At 44.0% G+C, this 18,308-nt stretch overlaps 1 protein-coding gene across 1 annotated transcript in view; it reads left to right on the top strand.

The window, feature by feature from the left end:
- Nucleotides 1-8,836: 8,836 nt before the first annotated feature.
- Nucleotides 8,837-18,308, top strand: part of LOC140693511 (uncharacterized) — a 118,781-nt gene continuing 109,309 nt past the window's right edge. Inside the window, exons 1-3 of the mRNA XM_072957331.1 lie at nt 8,837-9,087; nt 9,562-9,842; nt 10,368-10,446. Coding sequence (XP_072813432.1) covers nt 8,895-9,087; nt 9,562-9,842; nt 10,368-10,446 — 553 coding nt within the window. The 5' untranslated portion in view covers nt 8,837-8,894. The remainder of the gene's footprint in view (nt 9,088-9,561; nt 9,843-10,367; nt 10,447-18,308) is intronic.

Consider the following 18,308-nt stretch of genomic DNA (forward strand, 5'->3'; position numbering starts at 1 on the left):
GTGGTTTTTTCATTTCAGATTTATTCACCCCATGTCTTGCTTAAGCTGAAAAATACATTTATTTCACCAGAATATTCTCTGATTCTTTGTTTACACACATCCAGTTTTTTTAATTCCTTTAAAAATGATTCTGTGTTTATAATGCCTCCTAATTTCTATCATCTCTATGTTGCCAGTGGCCTGAGACATGCACCAGATTTGATGCCGGAACAGTTCCACCAAAAGAAATCCCTTTGCCGTAATATCTTTTGAGGAAAATATTATTCTTTAAGGCTCTAACAGTAAATCGTAGAAGAAAGCATGGAACATTTCTTGTAGTTAATACATGTTCATGTGAAAAGAAATGATATTTTCATTAAACAATGTTGATTTTAATAACTTTTACAAATGTGAACATTATTATTCATAATTTAAGTAACCAGATAAAACCACAGTTATTTATTATGAAGATTGAAAACTATTTACACGGTCTCTTAATTAGAAGTAGCTTTATTAGAAGACTGAAGGGTATTTAAAAGATGGAAAAATACCCATGATGACACCATCATTTTTATTAACTAAATATCAAGAACTGTGCAGGGATAAGATTTAACCCTCTGCAAACTGCCAAGTTAGCATGAGGTAGTTTGTGGATGCTGCCAGAGGACAGGACACTCCCCCAGGATCAGAGACAAAGGACTTCCTGCCAGCACAGCAGGCAGCCTGTGGTTCAAGTTCATATTGGTTCCTGAGTTCCTTTCCTATTGCTGTTGTAACAAAGGACCACAGACTCAGTGGCTTAAAGCAATACACATTCATCTTCTCACTGTTCTAGGGTGCAGTAGTGCAAAGTCAATGTCAGTGGGCTAAAACCAAGGAGTGGCCAAGGCTAAGTTCCACACCGAGGCTCTTGGGAGGGATTCGTCATCCTACATTTCCCAGCTTGCAGAGGTGCTCACACTCCTTGGCCCAGGGCCCTGTGTCACTGTGACCTCTGCTGCCACTTTACATCTCTGTCTCTGACTATATAGATATAGAGGAAGAGTCTTCTACATCTGGTATGGACCCTTTTTCCTACATGGACATTGTATCCCTATTTATGTGCAGATGAAAACCCCTTCCCTCCAGGGTGCGGTGGCATCAGCTCACAAGATGACCACTCTGGGCTTTAAGTGTCCTCTTTGTATTGTCATCAGGGAACTTCTCTCTCCATAGTTAGCTCTGTGTTAATTTGTTGTTATATTTTACCCAGAATTACTGAAAGTTTTACTTAAAAGGGATCCTAATTAGCTCTGTTTACCTGTTTCCAGAGCTGAAAGCTTCAGTTCTAGAGTATCAGTTTGACTTTTCCTAAAAATACATTCCAGTATATTTCTCTGGTGAAAGTCTCTAAACTGTTATCTATTGTCCCATCATTTCCTTATTTTCTTGAATATATTAAAAGTATTTTATAGCCTTTATTGGTAACTCTGATGCCTACATCACCTGGGGTTTGCATCCTTTGTCTAATGCTCCTTATTCTCATGTTATCTGTCATATAGTCTGGACATGTTGCATGTCTAGAAATTCTTTATTACATGGCAGACATTGCAAATGAAAAATCCATGTTATCTTCCGTGAGAGCTTTTCTACCTTCCCGTTAGGCAGACAGTGTGAGGGACTGATCATGTCACTCCAATCAGGCGCTGAGGTGGATCAGGACTAAAGTGCCTTTTTTCTTAAAACAGCTTTGAGGTATACTTGGCAAAATAATTTTCACACGTTTAAAGTGTACAGCTTAATACGTTTTGACGTAAGTATACCCCAAGGAACCATGACCACACTCAAGACAGTGAACATACCCATCACCCACAAAGCTTCTCTCCTGACTTTTGTTGTCCCTCCCTCCCTCCCCGTCTCTTCCCCTGGGAACCATTGATCTGCTTTCTATCACAACATAGTGGTTTGCATTTTCAAGATCCTTATATGAATGGATTCATGCAGTATCTACTCTATGTTGTCTGACTTCTTTCATTCAGTGTAATTATTTTGAGAATCATCTGTGTTGCTGTATTAATAGCTTATTTGTCTTATAGTAGAGTATTGTTTAGTGCTGAGTTTTTACTGAAGAGTTTATTGTGAGCAGTGTTTGTATAGACCATCATTTCTTTCTGCATTTACTTCTTGATGGATGCATGGGTTATTTACAACTTGTGCTATTATAAATAAAATAGCAGTGAATGTTTGGTTACAAGTCTTTGTATGGATATATGCTTTTCCTTTCTAAAGCACCAGATGAGGAATGTCTGGATTATATGGTACACAGGTGTTTACCTTTTTAAAAGAATCTGTTAAAGACTTTTCCAAAATGGTTGTACTATTGTAAATTCCTCGTGGTGTGTATCAGTTCTGGTTGCTCTACTTCCTTGCCAGCACCTTGTAAGGTCAGTCTTTCTAACTGTATTCATTCTAGTGTGTATGTGAACTAGTATCTCACTGTGGTTTTTAAAAGCATTTCTCTAATGACTAATGACACCTTTAATCAGCATCTTTTCATATGCTTATTATCCATCTGGATATCTTTACTGAAGTGTGTTTTCTGGCCTCATTCATTCAGGTGTTTGAATTATTATTGAATTTTGAGACCTCTTTATTCTGGATCAGATACAAAGAGAGACCTTTATCAGATATATGATCTGCAAATAGCTTCTGTCTATGGCTTGTCTTTTCATTTGCTTAGCAGTGTTTAGAAGAGCATTGAAGAGTCTTCATGTTCATAAAGTTCACTCTATCAGTTTCTTTTTAAAATAGATGATACTTTTGGTGTCATAGCAAAGAAAAATTTGCCAAACCCAAGGCCATAAACCTTAAGCCTATGCTTGTTCTCCTAGCTGTTTTATAGTTTTAGATTTCCTATTAAGATCTATGATCCATTTTGAGGTAAATTTTGTATATTTTGTGAGGTGTGGATCAAAGTTCATTTTTTTTTTTTGCGTATCACGATCTAATTGTTCCAGCACTACATGCTGAAAAGATCCTTTCTCCACAGCATCCTTTTTGAGAATCAATTGTCTGTATAAGTCTTGGTTTAGTTCTGAACATTCTATTGTGTTCCATTATTCTATTTTCCTGTTTTACACCAACACCCTAATTTCTGATTACTGTAGCTTTATAAAAAAAGTTTGAAAATCAGATAGTGCAAGTCTTCCAACTTTGTTTTTCTTGTTCAAAGTTGTTTTGGATTTTTGGGATCCTTTGAATTTTTATATGAATTATAGAATAAGTTTTTAAATTCCTTACATCCTGTTCTGCCAAAATTCCACCCATGTCTTTGGCCGTCTCCAAAGCCACATTTTCTGAAGAAGTCTCTCTAGATCCCAGGTGAAAGGAATTTCTCTTTCGTCTGTGCTCAAATCACATTTGATATTATTTGATTACATTTAATCATATTTGCCTGTATGTACTTGTCTGACCTTTCCAGCCATTTAGTAAATCTCAAAAGATTAGGAATCTTGACTTGGTTCCCTCTGTGTGCTGAGAAACTAGTTCTATGCTTTGCAGGAGTGAGCCCTGCAGTAAGAGGTATCTGCAGCACACATCTAGCTCATTGCTTGAATATTGTCAAGGAATTCTGCAGATTTAGAATTGTTTATTGATTGTTGTCTCCAAGACGGCTCAGTCTTTTTTATTTCTATTGCTACTGCTGAAGTTTCAAAGAACAATGGGCTAGTTATTTTCCAAATATCAAATCATACTCTAATTGTGTTGTCACGCAAATTATGTGCTGCTGTGTCTTAACAACCTGCTTAGTGTTCACAGGCTCCTTCACTCATGGAAAATTTGGGAGAATGTCATATCCTTAGAGATAGCAATGCTGTCTTTGGCGACCTGAGCAGCAGTATCTGAATTCACTCCTGCTGTTTTTCCAGTGTCCCCTCTAGACCTCCTCCAGCCCTCCATGGGGGGCCCTGCAGTTCTGCCCTAGAAAAGCCTGTTGCTTCTCAGGAAGACTTCCCTATGAAACATAACCATGTCCTTCTTGTGGGGACATTCAGTCCACAGACCTGAAAGCAGGGGAAAATATTTAGCCTGCTTTTGGTAGAACCTAAATTCTTCCATACTTGTTAGAAGCAATTTCAATGAGGAAACTGTTTTGGCATCTAACAAATCAGCATAAATGACTGATGAGGAAGATCAGCTTCCCCATCCCACTCAGTCGTCATGTTGATGTGACACACACATTGGCAAACATTTTCTCCTGTGAGCAACATAAAGTTCAAGACGTTATGAATGGCTTTTTGTTTTTATTTCTTAGTCTTTCCACATTCACTGTGTCTCGTGAGATTATATGAATCCTGCTTATTTTCAGCCCAGCACTAAACTTTTTAAAAGGATCACGTGTTTAAAAGGCTAGTGGACAATTTTTTAGAAGACAGAAATCCTTAGATTTTGGTCCCAGAGTTGAATCTTGGTTAGTGGTGAATGAAAATTCCCGTTAAAATTTTAAATTCAGTGATATAAAGTCTTAAAAATAGTTAAATATTAGTCAATTTCATTAAACACTATAAGAGTTATTTACCTTTAAGCCTGTTTCTGGGGCAATTTTGCAATGATTCCCTCCCTTTATCGATTCCCTCTTTATCAGAATCCTTGAGAGGCCCCTGTCATCATTGTCAGTATCATCATCATCATCATGGAACTGATTCTTCTGGAAGATTCTAGGAAAATAAAGAGATGGACGGGATTATGTGTAGGTCAGTGTGTGCATATACAATAAGAACAGCTGTCAGACATTAGATGCAAGATACCCATTTCATTTAGGGGAGAATGTGGTCATGAAATCCTGATGTGGTGAATGAAGGAAGCGGTGGGAACAGGATAGTCAATGGAAAGGAGGAGGAAGTGAGTGAATTGGAGAGCATAGATCCTTGGTTAGTTGATCAGCACATTGGTGAGAATGAGGGGAGTGTGATGGCAGAATCATGTCCCTCCCCGGCCACAGGGTAGTCACCTGTGACATGTTACTGTACATGGCAAAAGGGATGACAGATATTTTAGGATTAAAAATCTTAGAGGATTTCTGTCTCCTAAATTGTCTATTAGTTAGCCTTTAAACCCATGATACATTATTATAGATTAGTGCAGGGGCACAAATAAAAAGGATTCATATAATCTCACCAGACAAACTGAATGTAGAAAGGATAAGGAAGAAAAACAAAAAGTCACTTATAAGTGCCTTGAACCATAAATTGCTCATGAGGAAATGTTACACAAGGTGAATGTCACAGCCACATACACACTGCCTGAGTGGGATGGGACAAGGGGATCCTGAGATGAGACAATAGGGTGAGTAGTCTGGATTGTCCAGGTGGGCTGAATGTAATCACAGGGGTCCTTAAATTGGAGGATATTTCCCAGCTGAGTTTAAAATCAGAGGGAGGTGTAGCGATGGAGCAATGTTCAGAAAGGCTGCTGACCATGAAAATGGAGGAAGTTGAGGGGCACAAGCTAAGGAAGGTGGGTGACCTCTGTAAACTGGAAAAAAAAAGGAAACATTCTCTTCTAGACCCTCTAGAAGGAAGGAACCCTGCTGGTATCTTGAATTTATCCCAATGAGAACTATGTTGGATCTCTGACATCCACAGCCATAAGCTAATAAGTCTGTGCTGGTTTAAGCTATTAAGCTAATGGGAATTTGTTACAGTGGTAATAGGAAAATAACATAGTGAGTGGTAGTGTAAGGGATTAAAGGTCTAGGATGGGGTGTGGAGAGAATTCTGACATTTACACCTAAAAAACAACCAGGTGAAGTGGGAAGGTGTTTTAAGGAAGACCTACCTGGCAGGGCTGTCAAGCAGACTGGAGTGAGCGAATCCTTGGAGTTAGAGGAATCAATTAAACCTCACAAGGAAAATAAGAAATAAAATGTAGCAGGGCTTCAGTGTTAGTAGATGTAGGAATGGAAATGGGCAGAGAGATATAAACATTATTTTGAAATTAGCTACAGGTTTGATGACTGCATGTTTGGGAGAGTTAGCCGATGTGTGGACTGAATGCATCCCCTCAAAATCCATATGTCGAAACCTCATCTCCCAGGGTGATGATATAGGGATGCGGGGCCTTTGGGAGGTGATTAGTAGGATAAAATGAGGTCATGAGAGTAGAGCCCTCATGAATGGTATTAGTGTTCTTATACAGGGCCCCAAAGTGCTTGCTTCTCTCTCCTCTCTGGGCCATGAAGATAGTGGGAAGACAGCCATCTCCAAGCTGGCAATCCCCTCCCAGATACATTGACCTTGAAAGCCTCAGCCTCCAAACCATAAGGAATATGCTGGTTGTTTAAGCCACCCGACACACGGTAATTTGTTACAGAATCCCAGACTGACGAAGACAGTGGAGAATGCCACTGTGTTTTGCACTGATTGCCTGGAGAATGCTGAAACCCAGGGAAGTGGGCAGCACAGACGTTTACTCATTTAATCCTGCCAACACTGTAGGGGATAGAGTCTACATTTTCCTCGCTATTTAAAAGGTAAGGAAAAGAGGCACAAACAATAACAATGACAACGACATCAACAACAACAACAGCAACAATAATTTGTCCAAGATTCACACAGAACTCCCTGGAGGGAGAGTGAGAATTAATACTTATGCAGGCTGGCCCCAGAGCCCCTGCTCATAACTACTAAGTCAGATCACCTTGCTTATTTAATCAGTTTTTTTCAACTGTGATATGAGTGTACTGTGTCCAGTAACTTATAATTTCAAAATACCTCACTGTAAGGGAAACATTAGTCGCAGGCATTACAACCCACAGAAAGCTAGACATACAAAAATAACTTGTTAAGGCAAGATAACCAATAATGTTTTTAAATATTATACCTGCTGACCCTTTGCAATAAAGTGTTTTTTATAATTCTGTCTGGCTACAGAATAACATCATAATCCTGCATGTGGCTGGTGGCTCCCGTGTTGGAGAGCACGGGTCTAGAGAATTTAAATGACTTGCCCAGCCTTGCCCAGGAAGCTCGTGGTGGGATCAGAGCTATAGTCTGGGACTGTTCCTTCCTATCCAAGTCCCTCATGGAAGTTTAGAAGCTTCTCCTTTGGTGCCCAGCTGTCTATCCGTACTTATGACATCTTGTCAGGTGCCCCGGCCTGCTCCTGAACATCAGCCAGAACCCACTTCTGCTCTTTTTTGGCCAGGTAATACCTTCTAGCAACTTCCATTGCCTTCTTGGCATCAGTTTTTACATGGAAGGGTAGTGGCTAGAGAAGGAAATGTGTCCACATGACAGGTTTTTCATAAATAAAGTAGGAGTGGTCAAGAGAAGAAAACCTTCAGGAATACGAGTGGAAGCAGGTCATTTAATATACCAAATGCGTACTTTCAATGTATGTTTGTGTTTCCGAGTCCACGCTTGTTCTACTCGTGCATTATAGGCCAACACATCAGGAGACAAGGATTTGGGGCAAGAAATAGCGGCTTTAATTTGTAAAGCCAGTGGAGAAGATGGTAGACCAATGTCCTGGAGAACCATCATCCCAAGTCAGAATTCAGGCTCTTCTTATATTAAAAAGGGGAAGCGGGAATGCTTGGTTGATGCAAACTTGGTGTATGAATTCTTTGTTTTTAGAATCCTTTGTTCTTGCAGCTCTTCACCTGGGTCAGATCCGTGTAAACCTCCAACAAGCAAATGTTATTTTCTATTCTGTATCTTGTTATCTATATACGAATGGAAAAGTGATAATATCCTTCAAAGTCAGAGCCTTGAGAATAGGGTCTCCTGTATATTTCAGGATCTAGGCAACATTGTTTCACAAAAGGTGCAGAAACAGCAAGACTAAGCCTAGGAAACAGGGCACAGGTTTAAAGTCAAAGGAACAGATCTAATACGGAGTCAGATTTGTTCTTTCCTATTTCAGTAGTGCCATGGAGAAGGCACTGTGGGCAGCTTTCTGTAGGGTCCTGGAGGCTTTCTCTCTCAGCCTCTGTGCGCCTCTATTGAAAACCCGTCATCGCTATCTGGCCTGCTGGAAAACCAGTCCGCCTGTTTTGCCCTGAAGTTGTGTTCTGTTTATAACTCATCTCTACTCCTTGGAAAACAACTCAGTAAAAACTCAGTTGGTTTCCCACCAGCCCTGAGCAGGGGTGAGGGATAGCATGTTATTATTTTATAAAAAAAATATATAAAAATGTTTTAAAACAGCACTGGGCACATAGGAGAGAGACAATCAATGCTTCCTGGCTTAAATCGAAAATGATGACTCAGTGAGTCTATGGCTGCTGTATTTGCTGAACTAGTTACTCCTTTGCTCCATTACACATTTATTTTAACTGAAAAAGAAATATATGCATATGGTTAAAAAAATTCAAACAGAGCAAAAAATACTCAAGTGAAAGAAGTTTTCCCTCATCCTCTGTTCTTACACGCCTCCCTGGAGATGCCAATGTTTACAATCCTTTGTGTGCTTTTCCAGATATGCTATGCAAGTTCCCACCAATGTATGTAAATTCCTTTAAAGTTTTACTTATTTTTAACTTTAAGGGATTTAAATCCTCAAGTGGCTTCTGCCACAGTAATAGAAAAGAAGAAATCTGACTCCATATTAGATCTGTTCCTTTGACTTTAACCCTGTGCTCTGTCTCCTAGGCTTCTTCTTGCTTGTAAAACAATGTTGCCTAGAGCCTAAAATATACAGGCGAGCCTATTCTGAAGGCTCTGACCTTTAAGGGTATTTAACACTTTTCCAATCATATAAAGATAACACGTTGCAGAATAGAAAATAACGTTTGTTTTGTTGGAGGTTTACAGGGATCTGACCCAGGGAGATAGCTGCAAGAACAAAGGATTCTAAAAACAAAGAATTCATACACCAAGAAGTTTGCAAAAACCAAGCACATAGGAAAGCAGCCTGAATTCTGACTTGGGGAGATGGTTTTCCAGGACATTAGTTTGCCATCTAGGTCTACAGAAACTTGCTATTCCATGCCCCAACACTTGGTCTCCCAACTTACTGGCCTGTCCTGCACTGAGGAGAATGAATTTGGACTCAATAACACTTCTACCTACCTAGCAAGTTGGACACTGGGACTGAGGGCAGCTCTCCCACACACAGGGGCCTACGGTGAGCCCTTGATTATTCCCCGAGGTTGGGGTGTGGTTTACCCAGGAGGGATGGGGACTCTACACCAACACTCAGGCAGTCTGCTCCTTCTGGGGCTCTGACATTTTACCTCCCGCTCCCTGCCAGCCCAACATTTGGGACAGTGGAGCTAAGGCAGAGATCGTGCCTGCCTGTTTCCCAGCGTGTAAAAGGGGAATATGTACTCTTCCCAAGGTAGTTCTGAGAAACAACACCTGCGGGTGCTTGGTTCCCTGAGCAACAGTAAACCTAGCTCCTTGTGGGGGCAACGGGTATGATACCCGTAGGGTTTCTGCAGAGACCTTAGCTGGAGGGCTGGGCCAGGGACGTAAAATATGAGCTGTGGGCAATGACGGGTAAGAGAAGGGTGTATAGGCAGGACTGCTGCCTCCTTCGGGGTGCCACAAGAGGTAAAACGCTTTCTCCCCATCTCTGTTACTCCCCTCCCAATTCCAGATAACTGCCTTCCCTCTGCTCCTCCTGTCCATGTGTCTCCCTCCACTTTTCCCCGCCTCCCCTCCTCCTCCCCTATTCTCCCTCCCTCGGTTCCCCTTCTCTCTCAGGACCCAGAGCGGATCGCTGGCCCTCCTGCGCATGCGCAGTTGCTGCCAGCTGGACCGCGGGTTGGAAGCTCCAGCTCCGAGCCGGGGATCGGCCCCAATGGCTTCTCAGCTCTGTCGCCCTGTAGGCCTTTGGCTACTGCCTGGGGCCGGGGCCTCTGGCTGTGGAAGTGCAAGGTGAGGGGATATCGGGAAAGGGGTGAGGCGGCTGCGGGAGGGCGGTCGGCGTGTCACAGCCCCCCAGGGCGCCAGTCAGCGTGTGTTCAGCTGGATTGCTCGGGCCAGACCCCTCTGCCCGCGCCACCTGCCCCGGCGCCCCGGCCACAGCTGTCCAGGGCCAGGTGTGCCCCTGCGCCTCTTGGCCCAGCCGGGCTCCCCTCAGTCCGCGGCTGGCGTCCGCTTCCCCTCTCCCGCCCGCGAGTCCTCCCCTCCCGGGCTTCCTCTCCTTGGCCGCCGACCCGTCCCCACCACTGGGCGGGCTGTGTCCCGGGCGGGCGGGGTCTGCACACCCGGACGGGGCGGGCGGCTTGGGCTGGGGCTGGGGCTGGCCTCCGAGCGGGGCTGCAGCCCGCGTCCCCCACCCCGCTCTCCCTGCCCCGCGACCCCGGGGCTGCCTTCCTCTCCCTTTCCCGATCCCTGAGGTCCAGATTAGCGGCGTGGGCGCTGCTCCCCAGGCTGAGAGCCCGCGGCTGTAACTCCCAGCTTCTCCTGGTGGAGTCGGGAAAAGGGAGCGGCAGTGCTGAGGGAGCTTCTGTCTCCTTGATCAGGATTTCTGCCCCAGGTAAGTACCTTGAACACTTTCAGGTGTTATGATGGCGGTGCTTGTTGATGTCACATGTTTTTATACTGAGAGGGATTACAGTGGTGAAAGCAGGGCTTGGTTCAGTTAAAAATGAGCTGAAGGCATGAGGCTGTCTCATCCTCCATCATTCACTCTCCCAGGGTGAAACGTGAGACCGTCGATCTTAAAAAGATACTTATAGTCCCTAACTAGTCCAGCCCAGCTATTGTGTGTTAACAGGAACAGCACAACCTGAGGCGTTGGAGACCCAGGGACATTGCACTCCTAAAGAGCTCCTGGCAAAATCTGGTTTGTTTTGGTTTTTTTTGTTTGTTTGTTTTAATTAAATTGTGGGACAGACTAGTAGTATAGAGGGAAAAATAATTGGCAAGAAGGATTTTTTCATATAACAGCTTTATTGTGATATTGTTCACACACCATGAAGTCCACCCACTTGAATGTTACAATTCAGCAGCTTTTAGCATATTCACATTTGTGCAACCATTATTATTCCAGAACGTTTTCATCACATCAGAAAGACCAGTTGAAATGCATGACCTATCCACCCCTTCCCAGTGGTGGTTCTAAAGAAGTTTCTTGGCTGTTCCTGACCATAAATTAACTTGTTACATTCCATGAAATATCTGGGAGGAATTCTAATCAGAATTGCAATGAATCTGTCTATCAAAGCAGGAAGAATTAATGTCTTTATGGCATAAACTTCTTCTACACATGAATATATCTGGGACCCTATCTTTTCATCTGTCCAGAGCCAGGCCTATGGGAAATCCTCATTAATTCTTGGGTTTGTGAGTGATGAGATTCAATACATCATTAGATGGAACTGTAGCCTTTCACTGAAGAGAAAAGTAACCTCGTAGAAGCCAAGTGATTCTCTGATGGTTAGAATGAGAGACCGCCAGTGCTGGAGTATTCGAGTGGACTTGGTGCTTGCAGAGTTCTCCACCACCTACAGCTAAGGGGATTACCGTGTTCTTTTACTTTTTTTTTTTATGGCGTTGCTTTTATTTTTACTTATTATATAAAATTATTTTTTATTGAAGTGTTGTAAATTTACCATGTTAGCTTCAGATGTACAGCAGAGATTCAGTTATAAGCTTATGCATATGTATATAAATGTTTTTCAGATTGTTTCTAGTACAACTCATTACAAGAAATTGAAAATAGTACCCTGTGCTATATAGTAGGTCCTTGTCATTTAGTTTATATTTATTAATGTGTATCTGTTAATCCTCCCTTTCCTGCCTGCTAACAACAGTTTGCTTTCTATGTCCATGAGTCTATTTCTAGCAGCACCGTTTTTGCTAGCAATATATGCTGGTTGGCTCTTTTCTGTTTCAGTAGTTCCATCTTATGTGTGGGCGTTTTTCTTCTGGTGGGCCTGTGTGTGGTTTGCACACGTGATAATAGAGATCTGTATTTGGGAGAACTCCAGGCCTCGTGTAGTCCCTCGTATGGAGCGCCCACTGAACTGATGCTTGAACTTGGAAAAAAACAGTAAATGTTGGAATTTCCACTATGGTTGAGACTTCCAGGTTTCTATAACCTCTTTAGCCCACCTAAATTTTGGCTGCACCCAATACTGGATAATTTGGTGGAACTTCATGGTATGGTGGTGTAGAGACAGGGCCTTGTATGCTTCTTCTCTTTCCTTTTTCTAACAATCATTTTCCTGGGCCTTCCAGGTACTCCCCCAGAAGGGCCCAGGGCTGGCTTGGTGCTGCACTGAGGCAATATTTGTTAATAAGTCCCTTTCCTCATCTCTTCTGAGCCTCCATTTCCTTCTCTACACAATGAGGGCTTAGACTAGATAAGTGCTTTTCAGTTTCTTTTAAAGCCATGTTTCCTTTGAGAAACAGAAAATTCAAATCTCTCCTCCCATCACAACCCTTTAGATTTTGACACGTCCTCCAAGGAGTCACATAGCTCTTTGTGGTAAATTGATATGATTGTGATTCCACGTGGCACAGAAAAGACTCTTCAGAGATTTATTGCAGGGAGAGGGCAGGAAAGGGGCAGTATGTCACACTTTCTTGTGTGAGCACTGGAGCAAAGGCTTGGGTTTAAATACAGTGTCTGATGTGGCATCTCTCTAATCTTGCACAATGTGATAAACCTCTATCCCTAGTTTCTTAATGTGTCAAGTTGGGGTGGTAATGTTTTAAGGCTTTTGTGAAACATTATACACATAAGCCATTTGTGTCTCGGTAGATACAAGACCTGCTAGAGAGTCGGAATTTCTTTAAAAATACATATATATTGTCCACATCACTCTGTCTGTGTGTATTTTGAAGTTCCTGGAGGGTGAGGGTTGAGTGTAATGTCCATCGTGGGACAGGTGGCCCATGGGTCTGTGTGCCTCAGATTGCCCCCTCCTCCCCAGTCCTCTTCCTCTCAGTCCAGGATGAAGTTCCCTAGTAGATTTACACACAGGTCTTGTGGAAATGGCTTTTCATTTTATTGTTTCACCAAGGAGGGTTGCCATCATGATCTCTGTGGTCAGGTTTTGGTGACCTGAAGGCTATGCAATTGGGGATTTCTATTTTATAAAAAGAAAAAAAATTACAAATACAAAATTAGACCTAGGTTGGTGGCAGGGGCTTTTGAAAGTGGGGACCATTAGCTTTTTTAGCTTCAGGTGCAGTGGCCTCTGGCCACGAGGACACATCCTCATGCTCTGAATTTGGAGGGACCAGTGGGTTCAGTGGAAATATTTACTGAGTGCATCTCATGGGCTGCGCATTCTCTTATTTGTACTGTGTGTTCCTTATTTGAGATGGTGAGCTGATTTAAACTCAATAGCCTCTTTAAAATAATAGACTTTTTATTTTTAGATGTAATGTAGATTCCCATGTAGTTGTAAGAGATAATATGGAGAGGGCCTATGGACTCTTTGCCCAATTTTCTTTAATAGTTCCATCTTGCAAAGTTGGGGTACTATTCATTCGTGACTCACTAACCCTTTTAGGTTTGTGTTATTGCCCTCATTTCTATTTATGAATAAACTGGTGTTGAGAGAAGCACACAGGTCTGCCCAGGTCACCCACGTGGTTAGTGAAGATTTGGGTGGAACGTGGGCATGGCATTTCCAAGCAGTACCATTATGATGGTCTGTGGCAGGGAGCAGCATTCACTTTGCTTGTTTATTCATTCATTCAACAAACATTTATTGAATAAACTCTGTGGGTCAGATGCTTTCATAGGGTTATCTGATTCTTCAGCAGTATGGAGAATCAGGTAATGTTTTCTTTTTTTTTTTTTTTAATATGAGAAAAATATCTCTGAGAGGTTATAATCTCCCCAAAGGAAAAATAGCTCATAAATGAGGGATAGTACATTTGTACAGTTCCTTCTTCTTATGCAAATGGTACCCTAGGCATTTTACATTTGCAAACTTCCATAATCCAGATATATTCTTGTAAGGCAAGTAGTTTTTTTTTTAATTGAAGTATAGTCAAGTTTACAATGTTGTGTCAATTGCAAGGTGGTTTTTTTTTGAATTTTGAATGGAGAAAATATTTTTTGAGGGGGTTAATTAAGTTTATTTATTTGTTTCATTTTTCTAAAATGAGGTACTGAGGATTGAGCCTAGGTCCTTGAACATGCTAAGCACGTGCTCTACCACTGAACTGTACCCTCCTCCCCAAAGCAAGTTTTCTTACCCATTATTCTGCACCTTAGGAGTTCAAATAAATTGGCGTTGAAATCCAGATATTTTGATCCTACTATGGTTCTTTGCATTATATCCTGCTGAGGGGTGGGGAAGCAGTTCCTTTATTCATTCATTTATTCAGCAGTTTTGAGTACCGACTTTGCATCAGGGCCTGCCTAGGTGCTTGGAAACAGAAAACAAGAAATGATCCTTTTCTGCAGGGGATGGAAGCCTAGACCAAAAGCTGGGTAATGTGATCTGAGCTTCAGTAGCCATGTGCAGACGCTGAGGACAAACTTATCCCCGATTTGCTTGGACTTCCCTTGCCTTCTGGCTGGTGCACACCAGGTCGCCGCATCCCAGTGAGGCCCGCAGCCCACAGCACAGTATGTACATCGATTTACCCTCCCTTCTCGGCAGCGCCTGCAACATGAACGCCCCTGACTACATGCAGTGCGCTGAGGACCACCAGACTCTCCCGATTGTGGTCCAACCCGTGGGGATCATCTTAGAGAATTTCTTTTGCATCTATAATGGAATCTCCTTGGTGAGCCAGATCAGACCGTGCGGCTCCCAGTGGGCACTCTGTATCTACTATAGGTATCTCTATGCGCCCGAGAATGGATGGAGTGACTTCCAGACCCACCGCAATGTCATGGGCCTTGTCACCATTACTGACTGCCTCTTGGCCAAGACCTTCTAGAAGCTCCACGCACAGAGGAGCTGTATGGCACCACGCTCTACGACTCTCAGCTCTTTGTCTTTGTGCTGTATGGGGAGGTGGCCGAGCAGCCGCACACCGACGTGGCCTTCAATCTACGAGGACTGCAGGGTGGTGGAGAAGAGGATCGACGACTTCACTGAGTCACTCTTCATCTTGCCCAAGTCCAAGTGGCTGGATGGGGACCCCGAAAATTCTGGGGAGAAGACCCCCCTCCTCTACATCCTATTTGAGAAGGAGGACTTCGTGGGACTGGACACAGACAGCAGGCAAGTCAACCTGAAGGCCGGGCCACCCTGGCTGTGTGACAGATTGCTTCCCTACATCCAGAATGGGATCATCAAGGAGGAGGGCTTTCTTGTAGCCAAGGCGGGAAGGAGGTGTAGCCCGCCGGTTTTCAGATGTTTAAAACTAAATCCGCCTTTGTTTCAGAGAGATCCTTTTAGGGTTAGTGTGGACACTTACTCCCCCTTTTCAGCCAGGACACTTGGGGGGACCCCTGGAGTTGCTGTCCAATAGAGTAGCCACAGCTACTGATGTTAGTAGTGCTGGGGAGGAGGCCGGTCTGAGCTGAGATGTGCTGTAAGTTAAATGCACATCAGACGCTGAAACTTGTCTAGTAAAAAGAATATAAACTATCTTGTTACTTTCTATATTGATTACACGTCAAAATGATAGTATTTTACATACAGTAGAATAAGTAAGGTCTGTTCTTAAAATCAGTTGCTTGGTTTTTTTTTTTGTTACATTTTAAACGTGGCAACTGGGAAACGTTATTTACATGACTCTCATTTCATTCCTGTTGGACAGCCTGTCCTGGGACAGTTTCATCCCTTTGCTTATAAATGAGACTCTGAATCCCGAGACGCAGAATGAGGTGCTGGTTGAGCTCAGGGTGGAGCCGATGTCTCCTGCCTCCCAGGCCCAGCACCAGCACGGCTCAGGCCCTCTCCCCTGCCTGACAGCCACCATGCCAAGTTAGGACATCAGAAACACTGCCAGGGGCTTCCGAATTAGCTCCTTACGCAGGGAAAGTCGTGTCACGGTGTATGGGACACAGCAGGGAAAAATTCGTCCTCACATTGTCCCTGTGATTAGGTCAAAGGCCCCACTCTGCCTTGGAAGTGCAGACGATCACTTCTGGGCTGCCTAACCCCTCACCCTCTACTATGTTTCCCTGTGTATCTTTCAAGCTGTCCCTCGGGCAGAAGAGGGTGAGACGTCTTTGCCGAGAGGTGGTCCCCCTTTACTGGGGAGAGTGAGGTGAGCTGTGTCCCCCCGGCCTACGGCCTCGGGCCTTGAGTCTGGAGAGCGCTCATGGCGGTCCCACAGGTGACGGTCGGAGGACATGGTACGTGCTGCCGGGCCCGCTGTGCAGGAGGGGCTCTGTGATTCTCTGTGATTCTAAGGTCAGATTCTACTTTCTTGTTGTTGGTAAGATGGAGGAGAAGATGCCAGAGAATTGATAAAAAGAAAATCCACACCAGTCCTGTGAATGACAGACACAGGGGATCCGTGTCCCACCTGCGTGTGGTGCCTGGCAGGCTCTGGAATAATTTTCACTTCCTCCCCGGACATTCCTCTATGGCTTAAGGAAGGGGAGAGGCATGTCGTGGCCATGATCTGTACTTGTCCTCACAGGGCCCTGTGATCTACATGCCCACACTACACTTCTGCTCCTTGGAGATGAGGTGTCAGGTTTAGGAAACTGGGCACTGCTGAGGGCATAGCTGCCAGAACCGTGCTACACCAAGGCTGGCTCCGTTCACCTCACCTGTCACCTGTTGAGTCCTAAGGCGTCATTCAAGGTAGGTGCATCGGTGCAATGAAAGCAGGGACCTCCTTCACCCCCTGGACAGACTGGTGGGTGATCAGTGGAAGCCTGGAGCCCTGCCCCAGCCCCACGCCAGTGCCTCCTATTTTGTCATAGGAGGCACTGGTGACATTTTTGCTCAGCAACTGCTTGGCTCTGATTCTGCAGAGCCAACAGAGAATGCCAGCTTGTTTTTGCCTTTTGAAGTCTGCCCTTGGGATTTGGCGGAGTAGCTGGATGTGTGCTTAGCCCATAGTGGTTGACACTGTCACCATTGTTTACCCAGAACATTGTGTACCAGGCATGGCTGCCGGCATCAAAATACAGCAGCGCATTAAACCTCCCTCCTGGTGGGTCTGTCTGTTCTGGTACCATAAGGGCTCAGCCAGCATCTGAACGTCAGTGAGATAACGTGGCCAATGAGCTCGGGTCAAGCACGTTCTCCGCCAGTGACTTTTACTCCATTGTTGCTTTTACTATTACACAGTCATTAATTTTTTAAACAATGCTTTGGTTCAGGAGCAGAACCTAATTCTCCCCTGTTCCTCTTGGTGGGAGTGAGTAAAGTTGTCCAGCTTGAAATGCGACCACATTTTGTAGCTCAAAAGCTGTCTACACGCATCTAGGTGAAGTTTTGGTTTGGGGCGCTGACCACGTTGGGGTCCCCCGGCAGCATCGCTCCCCTCAGGCCCCTGCCTTCCCTGGATCAGGAGGTGAGGGTGGGTCTCACCGTCCCTGCGTCCCTGTCCTCATCACACTGATGTAATTTCTTGTAAATGCTGTCAAAGTCATTTTTGTTCTCGTGTGTTTCTAGTTTTGGCTGTTCCTCTATTCCTTTTTCTATTTTCCTTTTTCCCTTATACCACCCCGTGAGCATGTTGTTGGGTCTGAAAATGTGGGCTGTGCACACCCTGCATTGGAATAGCCAGATCGCCCTCTGTGCCGTCTCCATCGCTATAAAAAGCAAAAACTTAACAGTTGCCATGATTCGTATATTATCCTAGTCATCTTATTTTCTACTTTTTTGGAATTTTTGCTATGTTAGCACATCACCCACTGGAGTTTGATATCTGTTAAAGTCCTTGCTTTGAGGAACCTGTTAGTTCGTCCTTATATTTGGTAACAAATGCTCTCTTACTAATTTTGTTTATTTGTTTTGAAGAAGTGAGATGCGAATTGATTTAGGCGGCTGCTGAGGGATTTTTTTCATGGAGTATTTAAACTTGGAAAGTCAAATTCTGCAGCACCTTGCTTGATTCTGGCTTTTACACAAACGTGCTCGGCACGAGGTTCCTGGCTGTCGCTGTGTGACGTGCGTGACGGCGCTTCCTGGCCGGCGGTCACTGGTGAGGAAGTGGCCGGCTCGGGGGTGAGCAGCTGCAGGGGACGCTGTTGGAGGAAGCAGTCACCGGTTTTTTGTTTTTTGGTTTTTTTTTGCATTCACCTTCCCAGTGCCATTTACTTTACTTTGCATTCATAGAGGGGCAGGAGCGGGCCTAAAACCATGCCACTCTTTTGTTCCCTTTATGAGGCTGGTTTTTCTAAGTATCAGGAAAACATTGCCTTGTCCTAAGTAACTGGTTCACTTGGATCTGGTGGACACAGGGACCGCTAAAGGGGACCGTAGCTTCCTCTCTGCTTCAGCCAGTGGGCAT

This window comes from Vicugna pacos, unplaced genomic scaffold (assembly GCF_048564905.1).
Source record: "Vicugna pacos unplaced genomic scaffold, VicPac4 scaffold_19, whole genome shotgun sequence".
NCBI lineage: Eukaryota > Metazoa > Chordata > Mammalia > Artiodactyla > Camelidae > Vicugna > Vicugna pacos.